Source organism: Microtus pennsylvanicus, chromosome 2, assembly GCF_037038515.1.
Source record: "Microtus pennsylvanicus isolate mMicPen1 chromosome 2, mMicPen1.hap1, whole genome shotgun sequence".
In the NCBI taxonomy this organism is placed as follows: domain Eukaryota; kingdom Metazoa; phylum Chordata; class Mammalia; order Rodentia; family Cricetidae; genus Microtus; species Microtus pennsylvanicus.
In genome coordinates, this window is record NC_134580.1 from 133,742,238 (window position 1) to 133,756,070 (window position 13,833).

At 52.8% G+C, this 13,833-nt stretch overlaps 1 protein-coding gene across 2 annotated transcripts in view; it reads left to right on the forward strand.

Moving 5' to 3' along the window:
* The window catches only part of Arhgap40 (Rho GTPase activating protein 40), a 35,426-nt gene extending 22,183 nt beyond the window's left edge, over positions 1–13,243 (forward strand). For both annotated transcript variants that reach the window (XM_075962885.1, XM_075962886.1), the window contains 10 exons: positions 1,382–1,547; positions 3,229–3,320; positions 3,797–3,874; positions 4,242–4,401; positions 8,267–8,349; positions 8,750–8,953; positions 9,451–9,591; positions 10,198–10,367; positions 11,776–11,825; positions 12,719–13,243. In XM_075962885.1, coding sequence (XP_075819000.1) covers positions 1,382–1,547; positions 3,229–3,320; positions 3,797–3,874; positions 4,242–4,401; positions 8,267–8,349; positions 8,750–8,953; positions 9,451–9,591; positions 10,198–10,367; positions 11,776–11,825; positions 12,719–12,810 — 1,236 coding nt within the window. In that variant the 3' untranslated portion in view covers positions 12,811–13,243. The remainder of the gene's footprint in view (positions 1–1,381; positions 1,548–3,228; positions 3,321–3,796; positions 3,875–4,241; positions 4,402–8,266; positions 8,350–8,749; positions 8,954–9,450; positions 9,592–10,197; positions 10,368–11,775; positions 11,826–12,718) is intronic.
* The last annotated feature ends 590 nt before the right edge of the window (positions 13,244–13,833 follow it).

Sequence of the window (13,833 nt, forward strand, 5' to 3'; positions counted from 1 at the left end):
GTTGAGTGGAGAGAGATGCTTGCTGCTGAGCCTAACAACCTGATTTCAGCGTCTGGGTCCCACACGGTAGGACAGAGCTGACTACTTCAAGTTGTCCTCTGGCTACCACATGTATGCTGTGGCACATGTATACACACACACACACACACACACACACACACACACACACACACACACAGGAACTATACAGCCAATGGTTGACCTGAACTCTCCATGAAGACAAGGCTGGCCTCAAACTAGAGTTCTGAATGCCTCTGCCTCCTGAGTGTTTAAGTTAAAAGGCAAATCAGCGTGTGAATCTCTGAAGTAGGAGCTCAAGGCCTATGGGCTATATTTTACCCATAATTATAAAATGCAGCCATGGTTATAGACCTTGCCTCCATAAAACGAAAAGTGATTGCCAGGTGTGGTGGTGTACACCTTGAATTCCAGCACTTAGAAGGCAGAGGCAGGTGGATCTCTGTGAGTTAAAAGCCAGCCAGCCTGGCCTACAAAGTGAGATCCTGTCCCAATAAATAGATAGATGATAAGTAGATGGGAGATAGGTAGGTAGATAGGTAGATAGGTAGGTAGGTAGGTAGATAGATAGATAGATAGATAGATAGATAGATAGATAGATAGATAGACAGACAGATAGATGAAAAACACCTGACTCAGCTTCTGGCTTCCACATGCAGGGGCATACACATGTGCCTCACATGCCTGCTATATTCATACACACATGCATGCATACCACAGATGCACACGTGCAAAACAAATACAACACGGGATGCTTCCATTTCCTTTGTTGCCCTAAAGGCACACTGGAAGGTGATCTGATCAAGCCTGTCAGGAAATGCCAGAAGGCTATTCTTGCTGGCCACCTCTGACTACACAAGGCTAAAAGCTGCCTGCAGAACCCCAAAGTAGGCTCTAAGTGGTGCAGCTGAGCAGCCTTTATTTTTCTTCAATTACTACTTACCTTTGTTCACAGGAAGAAAGAGGAGCTATGATTGTCTATACACCAAGTTTTGGGACAGAAGTAGAAGTATGGGTAAAATGATCAAAATGCAAGAATAGAAACATGCTAAGAGGTCCATGGCGTTTCTTCTCTTCCTCTTGGATTGCAGCTGGCAAAACCATCTTCATTATGGTGGCATTGCTAGTTTTGAGCCTGTTACAGTGTTGCCCTTAGGCTCACGGGGCACTCACAAAAGCCTCCTGAGGTGGGTGGTGTGTACAGTTTCAGGCAAAGAAAGTCACCATCTGGCAAGAGACAGAGCTCAGACTTGAGTCCAGTGTGGACCCTGACTGGGGTCTTACGCTCTGGGCTCCTCCCCCCCAAATGCCGCTGACGTCATCTTACCACCTCCCGACAGGCTGTCTTTCCTCCCTTCCCCAGAGGTTCCGAATCCCCAAAGGCAGACTGGGTGTGACCAGGATAGGAGACTTGTCTTCGAGAGACATGAAGAAGATCCCTCCCTTGGCCCTGATAGAGCTGACAGCCCTCTATGACATCCTGGGCCTGGACCTGAAGAGGAACAAAGCCGGGAAGTGGAAAGGCTCAGGTCAGCGTGTGTGCCAGACCCCCGCCTGCCCCTCTAAGCTTGCCACCTCTACACCCCTCCTCCACCCACCCTCTGCTCTGTGAACTTGAACTGTCTGTCCCGCTGCCAGGAAACACTCAGCATGGTTCTGATTTCTGTGGATTTTTTTCTACAAGTGGAAACAGTTCCTAGACAGTGGCACGGTGCAACTGTAACCAAGTTCTAGGGAGGCTGAGGCAGGAGGATCATGGGTTTGTGACCAACTTAGGCTACAGAGCAAGATTCTGTCTGAAGAAACAAACAAAACACAATTCACGCTCGTTTTACTCTGTTCCTATTTAAGTAAATACAGTAAAATATAATGCAGATATAAGCAGTGTTTGGTTTCAGTGCTCTCTCTCTGTCTGTCTCTCTCTCTGACACACCCTTGTATGCATATCCCCCCTAATATGATGATTGTGGCCATTTTTCACTTTCCCAGTTCTACATCCTGCACCTTTTCTATAGCAATGCTTCATAATGAACAGCCCCCCCCCCAATAAATCTATGACTTAATCATTCTTATCTCTCGCTCACATGGGTGAGCTGGCGCTTGCTTGGTTCATCCAGCTCAGGTGTGGCTGCAGCTGGGGCTGTTTCTAGCTCTCTTTCTCCTTACTGGACCACCTGGCCATCCGGAGCAGATTCTCCTGGCAAGAGCAGAAACACGGGCCAGCACTCCCGCCTAACCAGCACCTCCTTGTACATTGTGCAGGTTACCCTGTGATCAGTCTCCACTATTCACACAGGCAGGCCCCACACAGGGGCTGGGGTGCACTCTGCATTCCCAGTGGGGACAAAAAACAGGCTCACACAGCAGAGAGGGTGTTCAGAAGGCATGCTGAATTTGGAACAATAGCTCCACTTACCACAGCTATTAAACTTTCTCTGGAAACAGGATTTTCAGGACTATGAGACAGTTCAGGAAGGAAAGGCGCTTGCCGCCGAGCCTGAAGAGCTGAGTTCGATCCCTGGGGCCCACATGGTGGAAGGAGTGAACCAACTCTCAAATGCTGTCCTCAAGTGATATGGACACACCACCCCCCCACACACACAAAGAAAAAAATATGATTTTTTTTAAAAAAATCTTAACAGTTTTAAGTTAATTTTTCTAGCTATTGTACAAAATTATCAATTTTATTATGACATTTTCATATTAGCGTATCATTGTACCTTGCTCAAATCCACCCATTGCCCTTGCCTGTCCTCACTTCTGCTGGCCCTTTTCTATCTGTCCAAAGGCAAGGGACAGAGGATCAGAAAGGTAGAAGGAGGGGCCTTCAAGCAGGGGGGAGAAGAGCAGCGGAAGAAGGATGGAACAGAAGACAGTGGAGGGCTTGTCTGGGAACAACCTTGAGCCAGGGTGGCCGAGATCCCTGGCTCTTGGCCCAAGCCTGCGGAGCTAGGCAGCTCTGTCCTGGACTGTGGGCTCACACTAGGGCAGCAGGACCTTTTCCTCTTAGTTCTTCCTTACCTGGGGGACAGGTCTGCGCAGTGGCATGCCTAATGTCACCAGTGCTGAGGTCAGATACTTCAGTTCCACCTTTCCCAGAACTTGGTCCTTTGGATCACAAGTCTGATCCTAGTGGCCCCGCCAGCCTTGGGTTGTTGGGAGTCCCTGCAGACCTTGAGATACACCTTCTCCTCTTCTGGCCTCCTGCAGACTCGGGCCTTTTTGGTGTGCCCCTTCACAGCCTGCTGGAAGCTGACCACAGAGTCCTCCCCAGCGCCCAGGTCCCCCTGCTCCTGCAAGCTGTAAGTTATCCCCAGCTTGGGCTTACTTAGCCCTTCCTTGAAGGACTGGCTCTTGGGAACATTTGGGAGATGCCTACCACAAGGGGAAGAACCTGGACTTTAGAGAAGGGGACCTGGGTTCAAATTCTGCCACTGGAAACTGCTGACTCAGAGACTTGGGGGCAATTTTGAACTTCTAGATCCTTTCTTTCAATGTCTGTGAGCTGGGTTCTAACACAAATCTTTAGTTGAGGACTGAGGGAGCACATGCCCCTGAAGCTCTTAGCGCAGAGTGGTCAGGAAGTTCAGAAGCACTGAGGATTTGGTTCGGGGGTAGATCACTTGCACAGCATGTACAGGACCCTGGCTCCACCTTGTTATTTGAAGGAGTCCTTCTAGAATTCTCCCCTTCCCAGTTTTCACGAGAGATAGACACACTCTGCTCGACCTGCATACCAGCAGTGGCTGACTTGAGTGATGGTCTCTTCCTCTGGTAGTTGCTGTCCTGTTTGGAAAAAAGAGGGCTGGACACAGAAGGCATCCTCAGAGTTCCTGGATCCCAGGCCAGAGTCAAGGTAATGGCTGATTTCTTCCATCTCTGAAGGCTGCCTTTCCTCTCCAAGCCCGGTGTTGTGTTTGGCTGGGAGAGAATTTGAGTACTGGTTGATCTGTGAGCTGCTTTTGGTGTGGTTATGGGATTCCAGGAGATAGGTAGGGGGCCCAGTAGAGCTCTGGGGGGCTCTGGGGTCACGCTGCCAACACCTGTGGAACGGAGCCCTGCATTCAATAGCTTGACTCAAAATGGCATCCGATACTCATAGTAACCATGTTGGGAAGGTGCCATGGTTGTCCCCACCTTGAAAGCAGACACTGAAGCCCAGATAGGGTGAGCAGTTTACATGGGAGCTGTGGGTAACTTCTTGGTGGCCTTCCTTTCTCTAGGGATTGGAGCAAAAGCTGGAGCGAGGCTTCTATACTGGCCTCGTGAGCTGGGACAAGGTTCATCCCAATGATGCATCCGACCTGCTCAAGAGGTTCCTCCGGAAGCTGCCGGCACCTCTGCTCACAACCGAGTACCTTCCAGCTTTTGCAGCAGTGCCCAGTGCGTGTGGAAGTCCCGTGCATGGGGGGGGGGGTTTGTGGCAGTTCTGTGCATGTGGGGAGGGGGGGTTGTGGCAGTCCTGTGCATGTGTGTGTGTTGGGGGGGTTGTGGCAGTCCTGTGCATGTGGCAGGGGGTGTGGCAGTCCTGTGCATGTGTGTGTGTTGGGGGGGTTGTGGCAGTCCCGTGCATGTGTGTGTGTTGGGGGGGGGTTGTGGCAGTCCTGTGCATATGACAGGGGGTGTGGCAGTCCCGTGAATGTGTGTTGGGGGGGTTGTGGCAGTCCTGTGCATGTGTGTGTGTTGGGGGGTTGTGGCAGTCCTGTGCATGTGGCGGGGGGTTGTGGCAGTCCTGTGCATGTGTGTGTGTTGGGGGGTTGTGGCAGTCCTGTGCATGTGTGTGTGTTGGGGGGGTTGTGGCAGTCCTGTGCATGTGTGTGTGTTGGGGGGTTGTAGCAGTCCTGTGATGTGAAGGGCACCGTGGGAGGTTGGGAGCCCCTGGCCTTGGTAGTTGGGAGAAAGTGGAGAAGGGCAGTGGTGGGCAGACTGTTCCACCTGTTCAGACGTGTCCGTCTCCTGGGGTCTCAAGCTGCTGGGGCAGGAGGTGTGTTTTCATGTATGTGAACATGTCCATGTATGCACAGGCACCTGTGAGGTGCATAATAGTATGTGTGTCTGTCAGGTGTGTCTCTTGTACACATTTGCGTAGGGTGACGGGAGAAGATGAAGAGGCTGGGGCTTTGGGAACTGGATCTGTTATCAGCCCTGACATGGACAGGGGGCTAGCTGACTTTAGTTCTTTTCTTAAATGTTTATTACATCTTAAAAGTTTTGTTGTTTGGGGGGGCACATGCCATGTGGAGGTCAGAGGACATGGGGACACATGTCATGGTGCACATGTGGAGGTCAGAGGACATGGGGACACATGTCATGGTGCACATGTGGAGGTCAGAGGACATGGGGACACATGTCATGGTGCACATGTGGAGGTCAGAGGACATGGGGACACATGTCATGGTGCACATGTGGAGGTCAGAGGACATGGGGCACATGCCATGGTGCACATGTGGAGGTCAGAGGACATGGGGACACATGCCATGGTGCACATGTGGAGGTCAGAGGAAATGGGGCACATGCCATGGTGCACATGTAGAGGACATGGGGGCACATGCCATGGTGCACATGTGGAGGTCAGAGGACATGGGGCACATGTGGAGGTCAGAGGACATGGGGCACATGCCATGGTGCACATGTAGAGGACATGGGGGCACATGCCATGGTGCACATGTGGAGGTCAGAGGACATGGGGCACATGCCATGGTGCACATGTGGAGGTCAGAGGACATGGGGCACATGTCATGGTGCACATGTGGAGGTCAGAGGACATGGGGGCACATGCCATGGTGCACATGTGGAGGTCAGAGGACATGGGGCACATGCCATGGTGCACATGTGGAGGTCAGAGGACATGGGGGCACATGTCATGGTGCACATGTAGAGGACATGGGGGCACATGCCATGGTGCACATGTAGAGGACATGGGGGCACATGTCATGGTGCACATGTGGAGGTCAGAGGACATGGGGGCACATGCCATGGTGCACATGTGGAGGTCAGAGGACATGGGGCACATGTCATGGTGCACATGTGGAGGTCAGAGGACATGGGGGCACATGTCATGGTGCACATGTGGAGGACATGGGGCACATGCCATGGTGCACATGTGGAGGTCAGAGGACATGGTGCACATGTGGAGGTCAGAGGACGTGGGGGCACATGTCATGGTGCACATGTGGAGGTCAGAGGACATGGGGCACATGCCATGGTGCACATGTGGAGGTCAGAGGACATGGGGGCACATGTCATGGTGCACATGTGGAGGTCAGAGGACGTGGGGGCACATGTCATGGTGCACATGTGGAGGTCAGAGGACATGGGGCACATGCCATGGTGCACATGTGGAGGTCAGAGGACATGGGGACACATGTCATGGTGCACATGTGGAGGTCAGAGGACGTGGGGGCACATGTCATGGTGCACATGTGGAGGTCAGAGGACATGGGGCACATGCCATGGTGCACATGTGGAGGTCAGAGGACATGGGGGCACATGTCATGGTGCACATGTGGAGGTCAGAGGACATGGGGGCACATGTCATGGTGCACATGTGGAGGTCAGAGGACATGGGGCACATGCCATGGTGCACATGTGGAGGTCAGAGGACATGGGGCACATGCCATGGTGCACATGTGGAGGTCAGAGGACATGGGGGCACATGCCATGGTGCACATGTGGAGGTCAGAGGACATGGGGCACATGCCATGGTGCACATGTGGAGGTCAGAGGACATGGGGCACATGCCATGGTGCACATGTGGAGGTCAGAGGACATGGGGCACATGCCATGGTGCACATGTGGAGGTCAGAGGACATGGGGACACATGTGGAGGTCAGAGGACATGGGGCACATGTGGAGGTCAGAGGACATGGGGCACATGCCATGGTGCACATGTAGAGGACATGGCCCTGATATCCATGGGCTGGAGCTTATCGGGTTTATGTAACTGTGGACACCTGTGTGTGCTGGTCATTCTGCCTGTGCGTACACAGGTCAGACCCTCCTGTTCCACACACACATAAATTCCTCATTGAATTTCTTTATGATCCTCCCTGTACAAACCCAGGAAAATCTGACAAGCTTCTCTCTCTCCCTCCCTCCCTCCCTCCCTCCCTCCCTCCCTCCCTCCCTCCCTCCCTCCCTCCCTCCCGCTCTCTCTCTCTCTGCCCCATCTCTCCTTCCAGGTGGGGTTGATTGTTGAGATGATTAGTTAATAAAGGGCTCTCTACACAAGTGTAGAGACTTGAGTTCATGTCCCCAGATATGGAGCCACAGGCTTCTGCAATCCTAGCACAGGCAAATCAGAGGCAAGAGAACCTAGCCAGCCAGCCTAGCCAGTCAGCGAGCTTCAGGTTCAGTGAGCGATCCAAAATGCAGGGTAGAGAGAGCAATGGAGTAAGACCCCTATTTGGTGTCCACCTCTGGCTGGCACACATACGCACACACACATTCACACTCACACACACTCACATTTAGGCTGTCTGAACTCCACCATCCGCTGCAGCAGGGCAGTGAGTGTCTCTCTTGCCTTTGTGTCTCACAGCCTCCTTTCAAACATGCATCAAGCCAACCATCCCCAACACACTGGCGAAAGGACTTGACTCCTTCCCAGGCCCTGACCCACCTTCTCCTAGGCCCCCCTCTGTGGGTAAAATGCCTACAGAGGGTGCTCCTCCTCCTCATCTTGTCTCTTTGTCCTCCAAGCCTGCTGCTCTCTGACTAGAAGAGGTTTCCCCACACACCACTGCCACCTGCCCAAGTTCAAATTTCAGGAGCCCCCCCCCCGAAATGACACGAGATGTATTTCTATAAATTCCACCCCTATTCCTCCTAGAGACTCTGACCTCAGGTGCGGGCCAGCTTCCTTTCCAGCCCTCATCTTGCAAAAGGGATCACAAAACCTTCCATCCTGGACAGTGAGCTATGCATGTCCCCTCCCAGCGATGACTTTCTTGCCCCTGGCATTCTTGCCCCTGGGCCATAGCTCAACTCAGTGTCTCTCTGTCTGGGCATGTATACAGACACACATGTGCATGTATGAGTCACATGCCTTGAACATGTGTGCCTGCTTTTCACTAGCGAAGTGTGGTGTCTTGACCAGTACTGGCTGGGCTTCTGTCTGAGCATGCTAGCCAGAAAGTAGTGGCAAGCTGTGGGAAAGGACCTGCTGGGCTTCCCAGCACTGAATTTCTCCTAGGAAGAGTCTGGAGGAATAAAGGAGCCTCTCTGTCTCTCCCTCCCTCTTCTGCAGACATCCCTGACCTGAAGCAGCGCCTGCAGGCTCTCCACCTGCTAGTCCTCCTCCTGCCTGAACCCAACCGCAACACCTTGAAGGTAAAAGTGGCTTTGGTGCCCTGCCTCAGCCCTCAGCCTCAGTGCTGGCTCTGAAGGTGACTACCCTGTTCATGACTCAATCCCACAGCCACGCCGTCCACCCATCCCTCTTTCCTTTCATCTTTACTATGTGACCCTTGGCACATTTTCTAAGCCAGATTCTTCCTCTGCAAAATGGGTCCAACAGTAAAACTTCCCGTGTGGTCTTTCTGCTGCCTTACCATCAGCGAACTGGCAAACCCGTGTGAGCAGTTAGCTGCTGGGCCGGAAGGACAAGGCGTTGATAGGGGGCAGTTGTGAACTACCCCTTTCTGCCCAGGGAAGAAGGGTGAAGTACTGTTGAGGGTGGGAAGCCCAGGGCTGTGCTGGAATTCGAGGCAGGTTCTGTGCCCTTCCCTAGGCGCTCCTGGAATTCCTCAGGAAGGTGGCAGCCCAGGAACAGCACAACAAGATGACCTTGTGGAATGTTTCCACAGTGATGGCCCCCAACCTCTTCCTGCCCCGGGGACGACCTCCCAAGCTCCCCAAGGGTGAGAAGCAGCTGGCCCAGGGCGCAGCTGAAGTGATGTGCTTGATGGTGCAGTACCAGGACCTGCTTTGGACGGTGAGTGACAGCCATGACAGCAAGCTCAGGGGCGGGCTGTCCACGGTTTCCACCCACCTGGTCTCCCTGGTATAGCTACCTACCTGCGGCTATCTGTCACGGGCGCCATGTTTCACGCTGCTCGTTAGGGCTCCTCTTAGGATCCTGGAGTCTTTACTAGATTCTCACTGCACCGTGGCTGAGCTGACCTGCAGGTCTTCAGGAACTCCCCCAGGCCCACTGGTTGGGGTTCTCAGAGCAGGAGGCCAGTCCAGGTGTATTTCGGGGGACATCTCTGCCTGAGGTGCCAATGAACAGCTCCCCACGTAAGCAGCTCTCTCCAGAAACCTCAGGGACCACTCCAGGGTGCTCTGTGGGACTGAACACCTAGCAACCGTCCCACTAATAGCCACTTTGAGGAGTCCGTTTCCAAGCCCTGTGTGGGAGGAGCCGCGGTGGCCTGAATGGGGCCTTGCAGCACCACAGACCCCAGCCGACCCATGATTCCTTTTGGCCAGGTTGCCTCTTTCTTGGTAGCCCAAGTGCGAAAACTGAATGACAGTAATGGCCGTCGTTCCCAGCTCTGTGATGGGGGCCTCAAGACTTGGTTGCGGAGGACACATGTAGACAGGGACAAGACCGGGGACGGGCTTGAGGCGGTGAGTGCCCCCCACGTCAAGCGAATGGAGAAAAGGCACCTTGTTGGGGGAGGGCATCCGGGTTTCCATCATCCCTGCCGCCAAGCTGCTTGGTATCATAGTCTGTGACCGCCAGGGGGCGCCAGAGCCGCATCGCAGAGGTGAAGGAGCCGGTGGAGTACCAGAGAGCTGAGGCCTTGGGGTTGGGAAGCTGGCCTGGTGGGGGTTCTCCCGGAAGCCACATATTTGGCCTTAACTTTAGAAGGCACTTTGTGTGTCTGGGTCGGGGGTCCGAAAGTGGACGGGGTCGTTTTGTGGGACAGGGCTGTGGAAGAAGAAGAGTCTTTCTGGAGAACACAGCAGGGTAGAGTCCACAACACAGTCCCTTGGGAAAGGGGTTTGTGTGTGTGTGTAAGGGGGGGAGCAGGCATGAGCCTGGGGGCATATGTGCACATCTGTAGATAGCTTGCATGTGCTCTGATGTGCATGTATTTTCACACCTGGATGTATGTGTGGGTTTGTGTATGCATGTGGTATGCATGTGAATACTGGCCCAAGCACACATGTGTTTGAATTCCAGGGATGAAAGAGCCTTCTATTCTTTATCTCTATCATCTTTTCCTCCAGACTCCCAAAGTGGCAAAGGTCCAGGTGACCTGGCCTAGCACGGATCTTCTGCAGGTGCCTCTGAACCCTAGCACCAGAGTGACCCACATCCTGAAGCTGTTCACAGAGCGCCTCAACCCTGGGTCACAGCCTGAAGACGGCAGGGAAGACTCAGGCAGCATTCTCTCAGAGTAAGGGCCACCTCCATGAGGCACCAATCCTCCCTTCTCTCCTGCAGGGTACCGGGAGGGCTCAATCCCTCCCAGCTCCAGGCCATGAGGAGTTAAATGTGTCCTTGACTGCCCCTGGCCTTCCTCTTTCTGGGTGGTCACAATAGGTTCTCCAACCTTTATAGAGTTTCTTCAAATAATAATTACGAGAGTCCCCATTCATAATTGGTTTTTAATATATATGCTTAATAAATGGCTAGTATAGGTCAGACATCATGTGGAATGCTAAAATAGTAATAAAAGGACTCACCAGAGGGGTCGAAGAAACAGCTCAGTGGTTAAGAACACTGACTGCTGTTTCAGAGGACCCGAGTTCAGTTCCCAGCCTCCCGGGTCAGGCAGCTCGCAGCCACCTGTAACTCTAGCCGCAGAATACATGACGACTCTGGTCTCCATAGACACTCATACACAGTTGCACGTATACCCCCCCATACTCATAATTAAAATGGATTATAAAAAAATCCAAAGAGGTCCTGGCCTTACAAGCTCATGATACACGGAAGAGACTGACATAAGTAGAGGAGCCACCAACTGTCAAGTTAAAAGCTGTATTAGCTTTTCTAAGAGATACAGAGAGCAACAAGAACAGGCCATGGGTGCCTGCTGCAGTCTGAGGAGAAAACAAGGCTTCGGGGCAAAAGAGATTGCACGTGCAGAGGGTCCCAAGGTGGCAAGGAGCAGCACCGCTGGCTGCATGGGCAAGACCCAGATGTGGGCATCATTCCCAGACACGAGAAGTAGCCAGAGCCCTCGGGAGCTTCCTTCATGGGTTTGGCACAAAGACCCTCAGAGTGTCAGTCCTTACCAAGTGTCTGATCCAATTCCGTCTGCAGATGAGAAAACGAAGGCCCAGAGAGGGGGTAGGACATGTCCAAAGCCACAGAGAGAGTCAGGGGCAGATCCTGAAGCTAAATTCAGGATCCCCAGAATTATTCATGATAGCTGTCACACAGAATCATACAATGCCCACATTCCACCTTGATGCCGAATCTGCCTCTCATGGCAGAGGCCTCTCTTCCCATGTGACACCCCAATCTCACCCCTCCAAAGCCCATTTCCGAATCTGCCTCTCATGGCAGAGGCCTCTCTTCCCGCGTGACACCCCAATCTCACCCCTCCAAAGCCCATTTCCTTTGTCTAGCACAAAGGGACCTTGTGGCAGAGTGCCTGGGGCTGATCTTTGCCAGGGTCTATCTGGTTGCCACTCCCTGCTGCTGGCTGCTGCCCTCCTTCAGGGGCTCCAGGTCTCTCAGAAGGGTCCTTAATTCTTCCAACTGGGACCACAAATCCTTGAGGACGCCCTTTCCAGGCATGAGGTGGTTTTGCTTTCTCCAGCAGAGCTCAGTAGATTTTTCTCTCTGTCTCACAGCACCGCCAAGCCAGCCACCTTCCTTGTCTATGAAGTTGGAGGGAATATTGGTAAGTTCCCATGTGGGAAGTGAGCCCGAAGCCTGGGCTACTGGGGAGCTCCTTGCCCTTGAAAGAGAAAGAGCCTTCCCTCCAGGTCTGTCTCCTGCAACTGGTAGACACTGCTGTGCGGGTCAAGATGAGCATGGCTGACTTAGGAACTCTTCCTGCACAGACAGCTCTACACAGGGCTGATTCCCAGATAGACGAATGACCCGTATTTACTATGAAAGTTGTCAGTGTTACCACGATGTGTCAAGGACACCCCCAGGGAAGGGAAATCTCAGTCCTGCACGTGAATGCCTTGAGGAATGCTGTAGGCCCACCAGCATCCAGCTCCTAGGGTCCTTGTTTTGTGAGAACCAGGGACAAGCAATGACCCTCAAACTTGACTGGGGCATTAGAGTCACCTCCAGGGGCCGGAATGACAAATGTCTGTGTCTTGAGAACTCATGTTTCTAATAAGCTCCTTCATGCGCTGAAGCTGCTGGTCCAAGGACTGGACTACCCTCAGAGAACCACTGGCCAAGAAGGGGAGACAAGACAAGGTCCAGGAGTATGTGGTGGCTGAAAGGACAGCCTTGTGTGGAAGGAGTGGAGGAGGCTCAGGGAGGCATTTCAGGAGCTTGTGGGATCCACCAGGGGGCGCTGGAACTCATGCTGCATGGCTGTATCAGCTGGAGGCTAAACCACAACCTCTGGTGTGGACCCCTGGGGAAGAGGGGTTAGATTTCCCAGCAAAACATCTTCCCCCATCAGAAATCACCTCAGAGAAAGGGGTAACTCTGAGCCATAGCAAGGCTCCCATAGCCAGAGGGTGGTACCTTGTCTGGGGAGAGGCTCTGGGTAAGACAACAGCATCTTTCCCAATCACTCTCAACCTTCGGGTTCCCTTCTTCCTACAGGTGAGCATCGCCTGGACCCAGATGCCTACCTCTTAGATTTGTACCGTGCCAACCCCCACGGTGACTGGGTCATTAGACAGAGCCCCACCTAAGCCTCGAGTCCTAAGAAACAGCCTGGAACACCCAACCTGGGAGCAGAGCTCTTCATGTGGAAAGATTGGGTCTTCCCAGGAAATACCTCTTCCATGCCAGACAACACAGAGCTGGGTCTGCTCCCCCGCTCCTCACCGCACACACAGAGCCCCCGAGGATGCCACCCAGGGCACCTGCATCTCCACAGGTGTCTGTCCACAATTTCCAGAAACGGAGAACAAAACTGCAGCACCCCTCTTCCGGAGAATGTTCCTTTAGAGGCAACCCCACAGTATGGAGTGGGAAATCACTGTGACCATGGAGGACCCCTTGTCTTCTCTGAGACCCCAACGATGCCCTGGACAGATAACAAACTTTGATTTGCCCTCTTGTATCTTAAATGCTGTTTTATGGAAACGTGTTGTTTTATAGCATATTTAAGTTGCTTCAACATTAAACCCATCACTAGCTCATTGCCATCTTTGCTTTGTTCTTCCCAGTCTGGCTCATGGTGGATGTTGTCTTTCTGGCAGCTGACTGGAGCTAGGAGATGAAACACCTTACTGTGCCTTTTTTCCCATGGGCTCTGGCTACACCTGAACCTGCCCCATCCAGCAGGACCCTGAGGAGCCCCAGAGCAGGGAGGGCTGCTGGAGGAAGAACATCTGTTGACAGAGGTTCCTGTTCCACCCGGTCCTGCAGCTGTTCATTCCCAAAGAAACACACAGAGGCCTACATTAATTATAAACTGGTTGGCCTATTAGCTCAGGCTTCTTACTAATTCTTACACCTTAAATTAGCCCATAATTCTTGTCTGTGTTAGCCACGTGGTTTGGTATCTTTTATCAGTGAGACATTCTCATCTTGCTTCCTCTAGGATGAGGACTACAGACTGAGCCCTTCCTCTTCCCAGAATTCTCCTATTCTGGTTGCCCCACCTATAGACAGCAATCTCTGCAGGGCAAGGTTGACTTTCTGGCACTTCCAGTACTTGTCACTTAGGATTCCAGCTCTGTCCCTTCCTCTTCCTGCCCGAGTCTGCC